Genomic DNA, 16,319 nt, shown 5'->3' with positions numbered 1-16,319 from the left:
AGATGTATGTGGTAATTATCCCTCTCTGTATACTTAGTCAAGAAGGCTAAACCTCTGTTCTCACCTGAACAAACTGTTTAAAGAGCTTCATGATAATATTACATTGAATAAGGCATTTGCTATCATCAGCTCCAAAGACATAAACAACTCTATCAAACAGTCACACAAAATAAACATTTTAAGACTAAACCTAAAATCTTTTCTTTGCAAGAAAAAAAAATCTGAGTACAGTTTTGGGTGAGACACATTCAGAATTAAGCTATAAAAGGGCTAACCTGTTCTGCACTTGCAACCACCAAATTCCTCTCCCACTTGGCTATGTGGTTCTTCCCACAATCAAAATGACCAGCCTGTCTGCTTACTCTTTGGCTGCTTTACCCTTTGCCCCCTCCTGGTTGTTAGGGATGGGAGTCAGGAGAGAAGATGGAAGCTGGGAGAGACCAGAAAAGCAGAGTACACACAGCCAAAGCAACATTTTACCAAGCAGGGTGGCCCAAGGCAGAAATTCCATCCAGTTTAGCCACTGTGGTAAGTGAACAAAGCAGCAGCAACAGGCCAATGAGGAAAGGGCAATTTGAAATTTGAGAAAGGCATCCTAAGGGCACCTGGCTGGCCCAATTAGTAGACTTGTGACTCCTGATCTTGGGGTCATGCGTTCAAGCCCCACTTACATTAAAAAAAAGGTGGGGGGGGAGAGGAAAAAAAAAGAAAGGCATCCTTTTTAGAGTCTCAAACACTACTATTTGAGATAAATTTTTAAAATATTTCTTCACTTTCATTTTTGTTCTGTTAACTTGCAGGAATATTAGGTTTTTCTGCTCTTGCCGGCACTTATATTTCAGAAACATTCTAGGTAAGGTAGATTTTATCTGGGCTGGCTTGGGAGCCTTTCCCCTCTTGCCTAGTCACAAACATGGCATTGTATCTATAGTAAATGTGTTCTGAGTTAAAAAAAAAAAAAAATCTTACAAACAAGCTTTTAATGTAAAAGCTATTTGCAAACCAAGGCCTACCTATATATGGAACTTTTATTCATTTACTTATTAAATATATACTGAGTGACCTACTATAGGTACCAGGCATCATGCCAGGTGCTGAGGATAACTTCAAGGAACTCTCAGTTCTTTGCAGAAGATATAGTGTAGCTGAAGGACATAATGGGGAGATGAGAAGGGCCACATCGTTACTTTCATGGGCTCTCAGCACTTTTGCCTTGCTGGGGTCTGGAAGTTTGGCACATGCCAGACAGAGGTGCCTATGTGACCAATCCCCAATAAAAACCTTGGGCACTGAGCCTGTAATGAGCTTTCCTAGTAGACAACACTTCCCTCATGTCCCATTTGGTGCTGGAAGAATCTAAGTGTGTCTTGTGTAACTCCCCTGGGATAGGACTCTGGAAGCTTGCCTGGTTTCCTCCAGACTTAATCCCATGTGCCTTTTCCCTTTGTCTCCTTTCCTTATAATAAATCTTAGCTGTGAGCTATAGGCTGAGTCCTGTGAGTCCTCACCAACCACTAACCTGGGGGTGGTCTTGGGATCTTCCAACACAGAGTTATCAGAAACACTGGGCACTTCAATGCTGGGACTCAGAACAGAATTAACCCCTCCCAAGCTACATGCTTGCGGTGGATGGGCATGTGACCTGAACCCACTGATCAGAATGGAATGGTCACTCTGCCTCATCCTACAGACAAAAATGAACATATCTCCTTCCTATTGTAAAGCACACTGAAATGCAGCAAAGGGACATGGGGGGATTAAAGAAAAGCTCCCAACTACAACATAAGCAAAATCTATTTAGCTAAGAATTAGAGATAGGAGTCTAAAAAAATGCTTAAAAAAAAATCCCTAAAGGTGTTATAAGGGCCAGGACTATTTCTGTTAGCAAATCAAGAATAAAAGATTTCTGGCATGTGATACAAAAACCCAAATGAAATTGTTAAGATGCTAATTAAAGTTTTAATTAGATAAAAAAGCCCCTAACCTGTTGTACAGAGACTTACGACTGTTCAACATTAGGGCAGTCCCCAACATCAAAATGCTAAGATCAAAGCTGGTCACTAACATTTCTTCCAACCTTCGAGCCCCTACCTACCACCTACTCCCACCCCTACCACCAATAGGGAAATTCTCCATGGAGGTCTTTCTGAAAGTGGCCCCAATTCAGGATCGGGGCCAGCCAAATTGGCTGACCAAATAACTTATTCTACATTCAGATAAGAGTGTCAACAAAGAGATGCTAACAAGACTCATTATTTCTATCATTCATCCTACTAAGCTTGTTCAGCAAGATGTGTGTACATTCCCTACCAGTAATGAACGTAATCAAGGACACTTGCTTCCCCCTTTTTTGTTTGACCTTTATTCTACTTCACTCTATCAGGTAGGTAGAAGCTACATTTATCATTTATCCCATAAACTGGATGGTAAGGGGTCACAATTAAACCTGGTCAAATCCAAGCTAATGGAAGGATGGATACCATCCGGAGAAGCTGAACTCTTTTAAGAGTTGCTGAATAGTGTCACTTCACAATATAGAGGCTATATATAAATTTAGATTATTTCCCATGGGGGGGGAGAATGTGAAAACATTTCGCAATTGCACAGAAGACAGTTTGATTAAGTAGGGGTAGTTTTGCAGTGAGAAGAGTGTGTGTGTGTGTATATATATATATACATATATATACACATATATGTATATATATATATATACTGGGCAACGAAGAGCTTTCTTGGTCTTCAAATGAGACATTAATACAATAGAGGAAAAATACACCTAAAAGCTTTTTTTTCATTTTGGAGAAGATAAAGGATTGTATTTAAAAAAAAAAAAAAAAAGAGGAAAAGAAAAGTATAGGGGCCAACTCAAGGGTCTTCAGAGATTTAATGCTCAAAATAAAATAAAAACCTTGCTGAGAATAATTATTGCTCCCTAATTATCCTAAGGGCAGCTAGTCAAGGCCTAATACATCCATAGTAACTGAAAAGAACTCACAATCTGCCTGTAGAGATGGAGGAAACAATCACCACTGACACTTGCAGTCATGTCCTCTGGAACATGGGGCATTTGGCCTTCTCAGTGATGGATGGCTCTGGCTTGCTGGGAAATCATCTTCTGTCCTAACAGATAAACCAGCGCTCTGACTTCCAGTGTTATAAAGGATTGTGGAAGTGACCCCAAATGAGCTTACTGGCACTGCAAAGGGAATAATTACCCCCCCCCTTCACTTGGAGCACTATTTCTACATAATTTCTTGCTCCTCTGACCAGACATTAGTCTGAAGATTAGAAATCCATTAGAACTTCTCATGTAGGAGTGATATTTGTGAAAATGCCTCAGACTCCGCTTACAAATTATGATCCTTAACACAGGTTCTTCAGATGCCTTATTCATCTCTGTTCTGGTTACATCCTTACAACACAGATTCTGCTTTATAACTTTCAGGAGCAGTCTGCTCATCATTTGTGAGACAGAAAGTATGTATTTGCATAGGAAGATTAGGGTAATCACAAAGACATGCCATCACAAAGTCACAAAACTAGAAAAACATCTTTAGGAAGGAGTAAATTAGACTGAAAACTTCCCAAAGCATTTCTGCTTTTCCAGAACACAGTTGAGTGGGAAAAGCACAAGCTCTGTAGGCAAATGGTCCCATGATTGACTCTAAACTCTGCTGCTTATTATGTTAAATGGCAGTAATACTTCAACAAGATCTTGGGAGGCTTAAATTATAAATTCATTTTAAATACTGAAAGGAAAATAACCTCAGAACGAATAAAAGATATTCAAGTACGGGCCAGTGCTAGGTGAAACTACACAAAACTGGGATACAAGAGGGAAAGCAGCTGGGAACCTGATGGTTTTGAAATAGAAGTTTGCAAGACAGCCACACAATAAAAACAAGCTCTAATGACATGACCTGGAACATAATATTCAAATGAAGAGTTTTAAGCCATTGTTCCTTTCTATATTGGAACCGTAAGGGGTACAATCATTGCTAAATAGAGGCTATAAATAAAGAGCCTTTGTATTTGTCATCAGCCTCATTTACTGGGAAATGAGTGAAAATATGATAGAATACATTTCTTTGTTCCCAACAAGGGTACCAATTTACAAAACATATTAAGCCTTCCCGCTGTTTTCAGGGAACTTTCCATATAGTATAGAATCTGGTATTATTTCAAATGCCTATTTGGGATCCCTGTACATGCCGGTGCTACCACATCTTACAAAGGACTAAATCAAACAAAGAAGCAATGTGCTTTTATTTTTCTTCTTTATCCCTACTTTTTTCATTTCCCCCTTTGTTCTTCTCTTGATCTTCCTAACTGACCAAACCAGGGGAGGTAGAACTTCCTGAAGAATATTCCATATGAGCAATAAATGCTGGATTTAGTCTCTTATACTGGGAACAAATGGTAACACTGAAATGAGTGCAATACACAAATAAGGCTATGTTCAAGATAAATGTCTCTTCTTCTATTCAGGTGATTCTCCATCTGTGAATATATCACTCTCCCACTTCTTCATACTGAACAAGAAACCAAATAATGTCCTTTTTTCCAACATTTTTACTTCCTTCTCTTTCCAGTTTCACTGCCATCACTCTAGGATAGAAAACAACTTAGGATGATGGTAACTGATAATTAAATGATCACAATAGTTCTTTTATTCGTTTCTTTTCACTCTCCTCAGCCCCCATTCCACTGAGTACTACACTACACCAATTTTCCTGAAACATGAAAGATGATCTTATCATTCGCCACTAAAATTCATCAAGAGACATCTAAAACCCGTAAGGTAAAGTAAAATTTCTTAGTGGGGTATTGAAAGCCTTCAAATGTTCCAGTCCCATGTCCCATAACTGAACTATATAAACCATTTACTCCAAGTCATGACTCTTATTAAAACCTTTCACTCCAGGTGTTAAATGCACTCCCTAAAAATTTCTGTGTTGTATCTTACCTGGTGAATTGAATATAGTTACTCATCAGAAAGAAAAACTAAATCTTGAGATACATGTAAATCTTACAGAACCTGGTCTTGACATATTTGTTCTTGTGATTTTGCTCAAGCAGTATCACCACAGGAAAACTGTGTCATATTTTCATAAACACAAAAGTCATGTAATTCATTAATTCATTTTATCAACTGATTTTCAGTTTCTAAGAGCAAATATCCTCTTGCCTATGAAGATAGAGACTGTCCTCAATAAATCCTCAACACCTGTAACACTGCCTGGGCACCTTGTAGGTGCAAAAAAAAAAAATTTATTTTTTAGTAAATAAACCACAGGGGACCAAAAGAAAAGAATAGTTCACATACAGCTTTGTTTTAATATTTATTGGTAGAAATAGATCTTCAATGCATACTTTTTGTGTTTATATAAATTCTACATTCTCTTAAGGGTTTTTTGTTTTGTGTTATTTGGAGTTTTTTCACCTCCAAGAGAACTTAACATATTATCTATGCATTTGAGATTCTTCATAGACATTTTTTTTAGATTTTAAAAGTAAATTTAAGAAACCATGCATATTGTATACCTTACTTAATATAATCCAAAGAATTGTCTGCACGTTCAAAAAATTCACAAAAAGGCTGAACTCAAGTTAAATAATCTATATGTACTAAAATGTCCACGTTCCGTTTCTGAGTAAAGAAATACTTGTTCAGTATTACATATTGCTTGCTGTCTAGTAAGATTGTCAGAGACGCTTCAGTAAATTATCTCTATTTTTAAATATCTTAATCTACTTCCTCCCAGAGATGATCCTGTAAATGTTAAACATTGTGCCATATGCAGTAATAACCCAAAAACTTAAATAAGAACCAAACTGGTAGTTTTTTAGATTGAATATTTTAACCTTAAAATTATATATCTATATATACATATATGGTATGTGGCATATTAAATTTAACATTTCAAGTAACTTAAATATATTTAGCAAACATTCAGCAAAACACTCTTTCGTGAAAAGATATTGTCCTTAGAACAAAAAGTGAAAGGCTTATTTAAACACCGATGTCTGGACATGGTACTAAGCCTATGGAACATGAAAGTCCAAGTAAAGTCTGCTGTGCTATTACGAAAAGGAAGATTTATTTTTAACCGACTGACTTGTGCAGATACAAAAGTGCTTAGCATGACAAAATTACCAAAATAAAAACATTTTAAAGATTATTTGGTTCTAGCAATATTAACTATTCTGTACTTGTGGGTAATTTAACATTTGCCATTTTAAGTTTTATATAAATTTTCTTTTTACCAAGTTAAAAAAGCACACAAAAAATAGTTCAAACTATAATAATCTGTTCTTTTTCATCCTGGTTAAGCTCATCACAAATAATTCAACAAAAGAGCGCTTAAATACTCAGCTCTACTAAAGTGTAATATTTGAATAGACCCAACACCTCACCCATTGTTTGCTATGCTGGACCCTAAAACAGGCTGCCGACAGATGGGGCAAGTGCAATTCTCTGAGAGCCATCGGTCAATACAATGAATGTGAAATTCATGCATGCAAGGTAATTGCCTGAGCTTGTTTCCAGTTACATAGTCACTGATACAAACACTACAGATTTTACCTAGTTCACTATCAATACTGTTATGCTCATAGTTCCGGGTGGAAAGATTGTCAATCTGCTCTTTGGTTAAACCACGTATGTGATCATCATCATCACCTTCATTTAGTAAAAAGAAATGAGCAAGGCGAAGGATAGGTAGTGTTCCAGTTTCAACTAAGTTATTTGAATTTCGCAACTGCCTGCCACCTCTAGTATCACTGTTTCGGGCAGGAGGCTGGGTAGTCTCATTTTCACCATGCATTGCAGTGCTGTCTTCTTGTGCCCGCCTGTTTTGAGAGGTACCTTCACTGTGCTGGCTGATGTCATTAACTGCACCTATGTTACTCAGACCTGAGTGCCTCTCTGGAAAATGCTGACCATGTCTCTGAATCTCTGACTCAGATTCGGCCTCCATTAAAGAACTCAATTCTCCAAAACCAGTCATGATCTGCCTTAAAATTGACCGAAGAGCCACTGATGACGGTTCAACAAGCTCATTCTCAGAAATCCTACGAAGAGGAACTGTGATAGTACTAACATAGGTTTGAATACCCGATCGCTCTAAACGAGAGATAGTTCGGCGAAAGCCCCCACTATTGCTTTCAATAGTGACTGTATTTTCTGCTAGCCCTACCCTAGATCGAGTTCTGCTTGCAATACTATCCCGATCTCTGTTTTCTCCAGGACGAATCCTTCTCACTTGGAGGTCCAGTGTGATTGTTGGATGTCGTCGTGCAGCAGTTGAGGATCTGCTGGATTCTTCTCCTTCTTCTACTGTTATTCTTGACACAAGTCTTGAGTTAGAGAATGGAGCATAGGCAGTACCTCTACGTTCCCTATCTTGCTCTAAAAAGACACGCGTTATACCTCTCCGCCTAACAGACCTTCTAATGTTTTGCTGTAAAGGTCTACTTTCCCTCTGTGAATTACGATAAACAGTGCCACTTTGTCTCTGAATTGGTGAACGGCTTCGACTACTGAAAGTAGACCGTAATCTTATTGGCTCTAATCTTTGGTTTGTATTTCTCACTGTAACATTAGTTCTAGCCCCATTTTCCCACACATGTGCTGCTCCAAACCGTTGCCCCTCCCTTTGCCTGAGTTCACTACCACCTGACTGGTTTGTGTGACCACTGAAATTGTGTGGACCACTAGTTCTAGTAATGCCAACTGCTCCCCCGATTCCATTTCTTAATCTTCCTAATGTTGAGAAAGATCCTTCTACTGAATTCTGCCCCCTTGAACCAAGCCTAGTCCTTGGGATGTTGGAACTACTATCACTGAAATTCACTGAGGTTTGGCTTCTTGTTCGCCTAGCCACAGGACTAGCCGATCTTTGTTGCCTACTTGTAGTATGATCCCTGCTAATATCTGAGAGTGGAATGCCTGTATGATCTTCACCATGAATTTCAATTCCTCTATTCTCATGATTTATGTGTATTTCCAGACTAAACCGAAACTCTCCACTGTTTGGGTTTGTTCGACTCACAGCTCTCCAAGTTTGGTTCCCATTTTGTCCACTTCGAGTTGCGTTTCCTGTGCGTCGAAAGGTGTTCAACCATTCTAGCAGAGAATCTTCATTTGAATTTTCTCTAGGGACTTCTGAGTCTGGAAAGCAAACCAAGTTAACTTAAGATCAATTCCAAAAATCTACGCTTGGACTTTTATTGAAAACTTACAAGATAAAATTTTTATCAAATTAAGTTATATTTAAGAGCATCTGTGCATTTTAATGAATGAAAAATGGGAAAAAACTGAACTTTCTAAAAGGTGTATACTGTAAGCATATTATAATACATTCCCATGTATTATAAAAATATACTCTTTGCAAAGCCATGGAGAAATCCTTACTCTTACTTTCTATATGCCTATTACTGGGAAAATATTAAGGCAAATGAGAAATAGATCCAATACTAAAATTATATATTTAAATTGCTTTACTTTAAAGTCAGTAAAATATAGTGGCAAAACTTATATATAATTCATCTTGAATTTGTGGAATCCTTCTAGTAAAAGTAACTCAGCATTTTTGCAATTACATATTTTTGTAACCTCAGGAATTTTATCCTATTTCTCAGGAACTGCCAAAAATGTTTATCTCAAGAAATATGGCTTTCTGAATACAATATTAGAACTACATAGGTCTTTATGTAAAGCTGGGAAACTTTAGGCATGTTATGTAATGACTGTATCCTTATCTGTAAACTGGAGATAATAAAAGCATAAACGTCAGAGTTATCATGAAAATAAGACACTGTATATAAAATGATTAACATCACCTGGCACATAGGAAGCATTTGATAAATGTTAGCCATTACACATAACATATTTTCTGTTCATTTAGAATGTAAGCTCCATGAAGATGAAGGGTTTTGTCTTGTTTTATTTACTGTTAAATCCCCAACTTCTACAACAGTATCTGGTAGAAATCAGACTCTCAATATTGTTGAATTAATCAATTTAGAAATAAATGTGCCCCTGATATACTTTTTTGACTATAATTCTGCCTCTATGGGAATTTTTAACCAGTGGATTATATATATAAAGGAAAAAACTCAACAAAAAGCATTCTAATGCACATGAACTATACAGACTTTAACCTCAACATTTATTCTACGCAAAAATGGCTGTTAAATGAGATTGCTTTGGTTTCACGTCATTACTGTAATCTTTTATAAAAAACTATTTTTTTTTTTTTTTTTTTTTTTTACATGTTAAAGCTATTAATCAGCTTCTGGTGTCAATAACATAAAGAGCAACTTTAACCATATCTAAAGATACAAGCTATTTTATGTATGGTTATGTACATTTTCCATTAAAACATAGTATAGTAAAAGGACCAGTTTTACCAGCTATAGCAATATAGTACAACTCTCATACCTACATATACAGAAAAAAACGACCCCCTCATACCAGGGGTCTCATACCTACATATACAGAAAAAAAAAGAATTAATATCCAATTTCCATTTTAATTTGGAAAGAGACAGGAATAAAAGGCAGGTAAAAAGCATTCTAAAGGTTATTTCCTTCTTTAATTCCTAGAACATTGTGATGATATGTATATGTAAAAGAGTTCACTAATTATCTAACAAAACCTGTCCTGCCCTTCTCCCATTGTATGCATTATACTGGTCACATGGGCAGCTGGGCAGCTGGTGTGGCCATGTGACTAAACTCTCATCAGGGAAATGGGAGTGGAAGTGATATATCTCACTTTCGGGCTGGTGCCTGACTCTCCTTCTGCAACCTAGACCTGCCAGGTAGAATCTGTGTTGTGACTGAGCTTGGTCATGCAAACAATACTATGGAGCAGCAGTGTCCAGTGAAACTTTCTGTCGTAGTGGAGATGTTCTACATCTGTGCTAATATAGAAGTCACTAACCACATGCAGTGACTATTGAGCACTTGAATGTGGCTAATATGAGTGAAGAAGTGAATTTTAAATGCTATTTAATTTTACTTAATTTAAGTTTAAATGGTCACCTGTGGCCAGTAGCTCTGCACTGGATGGCACATTTGTAGAACTACTCTGCTGGCTTCTGGAGTCAAGTTTGCCTATGTTCCCTGGACTATTAACATGAAAGAGAAATAAACTTCTATCTTATTAAACCATTGCATTTTTGAATTTTTAACAGTCTTTGCCCATCTAATACAATAATCTTGATATAATATGTGAAACACCAAAAAAAAAAAAAAAAAGTGAAACTACCAATAATAAATACCTCTAGGGAAGGAAATGGAACTGGTAAAAGCTACATTAGATTGACTCTATTTTTAATTCTTCATACTTTTGTTTAGTTTGGGTTTTTTTTTTTTTTACACTTTATTTTTCGTAAGGACATCTATTATGACTTAGTGTTTGTTCAATAAAATGACAAAACAAACACAAAAACAGTAAAAACAGTAGACAGGTTTCCTCACTTAGTCTTTCTGGTATTGCTCTGTATAAATTTTCAGAAGCTAAGTTTAGTTCTACTACATTAAAATAAGTAGTGTGTACATTCTAAGATTAAAAAGAACTATGCTGGTAATTAACTTAATTGTATACTAAGAGCTCCCTAAAGGCAACCTGTGTGTAAAATATTTGTATTCAAACCCTGTCCTATATTGCCTAACTATGCTGTTTTGCATATTATGGGTAAATACTATCTGAGTATCACATTAAAATTGGAAGACATGAAGAACAAACATACAAAAGATCCAGTAAGTTCATATCCACAATTGCTCCAATCAAACCTGCTTCTATTGGAAAGGGGTCCACAGTACCTCTGGTATTTGTCCCATTTCTCAAGTCAGGCTGATTTGCTAGTTGTTCCTTGACTCCATCTAACCGCTGTTGTAGTTCTTCTGACGTTATTTCTCCTAAAACAATAAAAAATTGCTCACTGAAAGTAACTATTGTAACCTATTGTTTTATGAGAATTCATGAAGGGTAAGACTAATCCTCAGCAATCTATTAGAAGACACTCTATTATTTTCATGTTCTATTAAACTGAAAACAGTTAAAAATATTTAAGTGATACAAGCATATATCATTTTGGTTGTGTTTCATTTATTGTTTTATTAAAATGAAAAAAAAAAGATTTAATTTGATTAATTTAAAAAGTCCTCTCAGCTGATACACTTAGGAATCTATAAGCTTGATTCATCGATTCTTGTCAGAGTTAAAAAGAAATTTAAAGGGAATATTTTGAGAAAAAACTTTGAATCTTTATTTGCTTGAATTTTACTTCAATAGTTCATTATATGGGTTATCAATATACAACGTGCAAATATGCAATTACAAATATATTCTCTGCAAACATACAAGTTTCAATTAGTTCATTTGTGAGATGAACTTATAAAAAATTCATGGAGCACATCTGACTCTTGGAGTGTTATTAATTCAGCTGAATAAGTTATAAAACCTCAAATGAGTTAGAATTCGGTTTTAAATATTTTATCTGTACAAGTATCACTTAAAAGAGAAAGAGGACCATATATGTAAACATTTGACACCATTATGTATAATAAGCTATTTGTTAGGTTGGCATTGTATGAGGCATTGTGCCTCATGTCTAAGATTCATAGTTACTTATAAAATATAGAAGTAAGCCAGTGATGTTCTATTTTGTTAAACAGTCCTTAAATTAAAAAAATGGTGCATTATATTTTGGGAGAGGGAAGAAGGGGGAAAACTCTCATTTTGAAACTCCTTTCTACAATGATAACAAAAGTGTCTCCTCTTTTACCCATTTCTTACCAGGGGTGCCTAAAAGATTGTGGTCTCTCATTAGCCTATAATCTTCATCATTGAGTTCATTAATAAACTGATAATAGGCTTCTTCTCTGTGGAGACGCTCTTGCTGCCATCTTCTCTCACCTTCACGATGATTATGGTCTTGAGATGAGGCTTCTTCACTACCATAATGCGATCTAGATCTAGACGGATTCATACTGAGATTCCTGGCTTTCTTTTCAAACAATATATATGAGATTCAAACTGTTAGTCAGGGACTACACATGGCTTCATATTTTTAACTTACATCTATTTTCATTTTTAAATTTCATCCTCTACCCATATATCTCATATGCCAAACCTTGCAGTGAAGAATACATGTAAAATGAAAAACAGCTTCTGGGCAATAGAATTCAACTGGACCTACTTCTTTGCTCAAAGCCATTGTTTAAGTCAGACTGGATCTATTTTATCACTCATTTCTAATATCTGAAGACCAAAGTGATTATCCTTTTTTTTTTTTTTTTTTTTTTTTTACCTCTTTCACTCTGGTAAAGTTGATCTAAAAGCCCTCACATTGATGTTTCAAATATCTGGGTACTTCATGTTAGCATACAAATTTTAAGCTGAATTATACACTTTAAGCCTAATTTTAAATTATCCTCTTTACTCCGTAAGCAAAGAGCTATTGGGAGGCTATCATCTACATTTATTTCCAGCAAAGGTATTCTTCCTAAAATAAAACTCATGTTTGTAATATTATACTCCATTGTACTTTGTGGAGGTAAAAATAATTTAGCCTACTGTATCTACTGAACAGATTGGGAGTTGGTCTCTTACACCTAACAGGACACAGTACTCAATGCATGGCTCTGAGGGCTGGAAATGTACAGCAGAGCACTCTGTGTCTCCCCACAGCAAATCTCATCCCTGGGCCTCGAATTGTTAGTCCCAGAGGTTTTTGAGGGCCCATGAAACTTCCTGGCCTTGCCTAGGCAAACCTTGTATTTGGATTATACTTCAATGCCACTCCTTAGGGGCTTAAACTATAAAGAAACTGATGGGGAAAATTATATTTGTTTCATAAATACTTTAGAATTTCTTAAACATGTGTATTTAGTGAGTCAACAGTTCTCACCTGGTAACGCACAGCAAACTTACTTGAGGGAATTTTTGAAAATACAGATGCCCAGATCTCATCTCTAACCCTAAATCAGAATTTTCCAAGCTAGGGCCCAGGTCTACCTGTAAGAGCTAATTTGAGTTTTCTGTGGATGAAACAATCTATTCCTTGACAATGTCTGGGTGTTAATAAAGGGTATGTGTAATATGGCACACGACTTAATCGAGGCTGGAGAATCAAATAGCTAGGTGGCCAGTGAAGCAATTGTTGCAGCTCTGACTCACTGCTGAAGCAAATCACTTTACATATAAAGTAAATTGGTCTACACGTCTAAACTACACCTGAGTAAGCAACTCTCCAACTTCACTTACGTTCTAACATTTGATTACAAATTCAAGGATTTTATTACATGATTTATATACAAATACTAGGACTTATTGAATGATTTTATTACGTGATTATTATATATTTTTAAAGGAAAGATCTAGTAGCACTACACCATCGTTTAACGCCAATTAACATGTTTTAAAACTCAAGATTTCTTTCCATTTTCAGAACAAACAAGATTAGGCCATCACGAGCAAAGACCACACTCGACAGGAACAGCAGTAATAGGATTTTTGTACTCAACAACCCAAACATTTGAAACCTGTTCTAAAATCAAGCTGGCCGAATATTATTCAAAACTTTAAGAGCTGCTCCTCGAAATGGTAATTTTCTTGCACGATGAACCACAACGAAAGAAAAGGAATACCTTATTTTCCTTTCGACATGCTTTTAATATATGGCATGGTATCCGTCCTTCAATTGTTTGTGCTTTTTTTGAGAGCTGCCCATCTGAAGCAATAAGAGAGAACTGAATTATTCGAGAATTGTGGTCTCTCTGAAGGACAGGAATGGCTAGCAAAGTCAAAGCTCTGCTGCAAAGTCAAAGCAAAATCTTCAGCGGATTGAGAGACACTCACCTAGAAAATTAGATCCCCAAACAATTAGGTCATCCGCACCTCCCACAAGGCCCCCTTCTCCCACAACGGAAACTAGGCCTTCCCTCCTGCGAGTCACAGCTCCCGGACCGCGGCCGCCGCCGCCGCCGCCGCCGCCGCGCCAGGGCCTGCCTGCCTTCCTAGCCTGCTCCCATTCAGACGTTACCAGGCTTAGGGGTCTCCAGCTTCCTCCTGAACCTTCACTTTCTCGCCACCCCCGCCCTCCGTCCCGCTACTGGTTCCTTCCCCGGCCGTTGCGACGGAAGCTCGCGCCAGTGCACGGTTCGCACTACAATAAACAAACCGGGCTCCGGGGCCCAACCAACCTCTTCCCAACCGAGCCTCAAGTAACGCTTCCCTTAGCGACCTGGATGCCCACAGGGAGCAGGTGACGGACGGCGCAGCTGAGCCAATCAGCGGTGCGGGGAGCGCATGAAGGGCGCAGCTAACCAATCGGAAGAGAGACGGGGGGGGTCGAGCGGGGCGTGCTTTCCTCGGCGTCTCCCGGAAGTAGTGGCCGGGCCCCGAGCCTCTCCCCGCCCCCCACCCCCCGCCCCCCGCCCCAGCCCACCTCGTCCGGCGCCGGGCGGTCTTGCTCCGGCCCACAGGAGAGTCGGCGGCGGGCGGCACTCCGCCGGGGGCCCTGGGAGGCTGTGACCGAGAGGCCAGAGGGGCGCGCCGCCGGAGGCCGCTGCGCCCCGTAATCGTCTACTGAAAGGAGAAGCCGGAAGTCCGTGTGGCAACTGGGGGTCGTCCAGCTGGCGGGGCGGCTCCGGAGGAAGGACGCGGGCCCCAGCCCTTCTGCCCCCGCCGCCAGGGCCCCCCTCGGACCAGCAGAGACGCTGCACCGCCGGCTGGGCGCTCGCCGGTGCTACTGAAAATTGCGTCCGGCGGGGTGTAGGACGCTGGCGTTCCGCGTTCCGTCCGGTCAGTGCTCGAGGCCCGGCGGGTGGTCCCAGGGCCTCGTGGAGAGCCAAATGCCGGGCGGCTCAGCGCTCCTGCAGCTGCTTTCCACCCTTGGGAAGGCATAGCTCCTACCCTGCGCTATGTTGTGGCCAGTTTGTCGAGCCTGGCTACGGAGTGCCCCCCCAGCCATCTGTTCCACCTCCCTCCTGCCCGGGTACCACGTAACTCATCAGCCAGGCTCTTCTCTTGATTGCTCACGGGCACCTGGAAACTGCAAATCCCAGCCATTCCAGAGTGCTTTTGTGTTTCTTCACTTTCCCGCTAGGAATGCGCTTGGAAACTCCTCGCGTTCATGGCCCTCGTTTTATTTGCTTAGATGTGCCACTTAACCAAACTCACTTCACCATTAAGGAAGCCCTTGAGAAGGACTGCCCGGCCTGGTGCACGCTCCTTTCCTGACAGCCCTACCATCCAGAGGCTTGATGTGTGCACAGGGCGAGCGCACGCTACTGTTGTTCGTCATTCACTCGTTCATTAACCCGTTCATTCATTTCTGTCTTAACTTTTGAGGAGCTAGTCTATCCCCACCATTATGCTGAACGGCTGGACAAATGATGTAGTCTTTTTTCTTTTTTTTTAAGATTTTATTCATTCATAAGATACACAGAGAGAGGCAGAGACACAGGCAGAGGGAGAAGCAGGCTCCCTATAGAGAGCCCCACGCAGGACTCCATCCCAGGACCCTGGGATCACGACCTGAGCAGAAGGCAGACGTCTACTCAACCACTGAGCCACCAGGTTGCCCCAGATGATGTAGTCTTAAGCATGGATGAACTATGGCTTTAGTAGGGATATATAGACAAATTTTTTTAAAAAATCATATCATTATAGATACTAAAATGGAAATATATGAATAATGCAGTCTGCAAGGACCTTTGGGACATCTCTACTGCATACCTCTATAGACTGATCTCTTCTTGAACTACTTGAAATTCCTCAACAATCATATAGGAACTCCTAAGCAACACCCAACCCCACTTTTACCTAATTTCTTTGAAATTTCTTTGATCTCTCAAGACCCAGCTCATTCCTCATCTTCAAGGAACTTTTTCTGATACCTCTGAAGTGACACCCTCACTCCACCCTCCAGCCCTATATTTACACATAAAACTAGGCAGATGTCCCTTTGGGGGCTCCCATAGCTCCCTCTGTATAACTATTCAAGCATATATTTATTTATTTGTCCAATACGGGGTGCCACTACATATTAGGTGCTAGTAATAATAGCAAAGAATAAGACAAAAAAGGTCCTTGCCCTCCTTTTCAATGGAAAAAGATAGCCACTGAGCAAATACAAGGATTTTCTGTTAATTTATACATCTCCTCCAACTAAAAGTCTAAAATCTATAAATTTGAACAAATGGTTTTATTCATTTTCATAGTCCCAGAATCTAGCATAGCTCCTGGCACACTACTCTTGGCTTACTGCATGGGTGAGCAGAGAAAAATGCAAACTTTCTGC

General features: G+C 39.1%; 1 protein-coding gene across 17 annotated transcripts in view; it reads right to left on the bottom strand.

The window, feature by feature from the left end:
- RNF6 (ring finger protein 6) overlaps nucleotides 1-14,767 on the bottom strand; it is a 41,176-nt gene extending 26,409 nt beyond the window's left edge. For 6 of the 17 annotated variants that reach the window (XR_012016284.1, XR_012016287.1, XR_012016283.1 and 3 more), the window contains exons 1-5: nucleotides 14,463-14,766; nucleotides 13,663-13,745; nucleotides 11,810-12,020; nucleotides 10,834-10,929; nucleotides 8,055-8,173 (exon numbers count right to left, since the gene is read on the bottom strand). Coding sequence is in view for 11 of the 17 variants with exons in the window: in XM_072795734.1 (XP_072651835.1) it covers nucleotides 8,055-8,173; nucleotides 10,834-10,929; nucleotides 11,810-12,002 (408 nt within the window). In the remaining 6 variants the exon portion in view is untranslated. Of the gene's footprint in view, nucleotides 1-2,995; nucleotides 3,121-4,289; nucleotides 4,609-5,329; nucleotides 8,174-10,833; nucleotides 10,930-11,809; nucleotides 12,021-13,662; nucleotides 13,746-13,873; nucleotides 14,338-14,462 lie in introns of those variants that run through there. The other 11 variants (XR_012016288.1, XM_072795733.1, XM_072795732.1 and 8 more) reach the window with 11 other exon arrangements.
- Nucleotides 14,768-16,319: the final 1,552 nt, after the last annotated feature.

The sequence above is a fragment of the Canis lupus genome, chromosome 24 (genome assembly GCF_048164855.1).
Source record: "Canis lupus baileyi chromosome 24, mCanLup2.hap1, whole genome shotgun sequence".
In the NCBI taxonomy this organism is placed as follows: Eukaryota; Metazoa; Chordata; class Mammalia; order Carnivora; family Canidae; genus Canis; species Canis lupus.
This window is presented reverse-complemented; position numbering and strand designations above follow the sequence as displayed.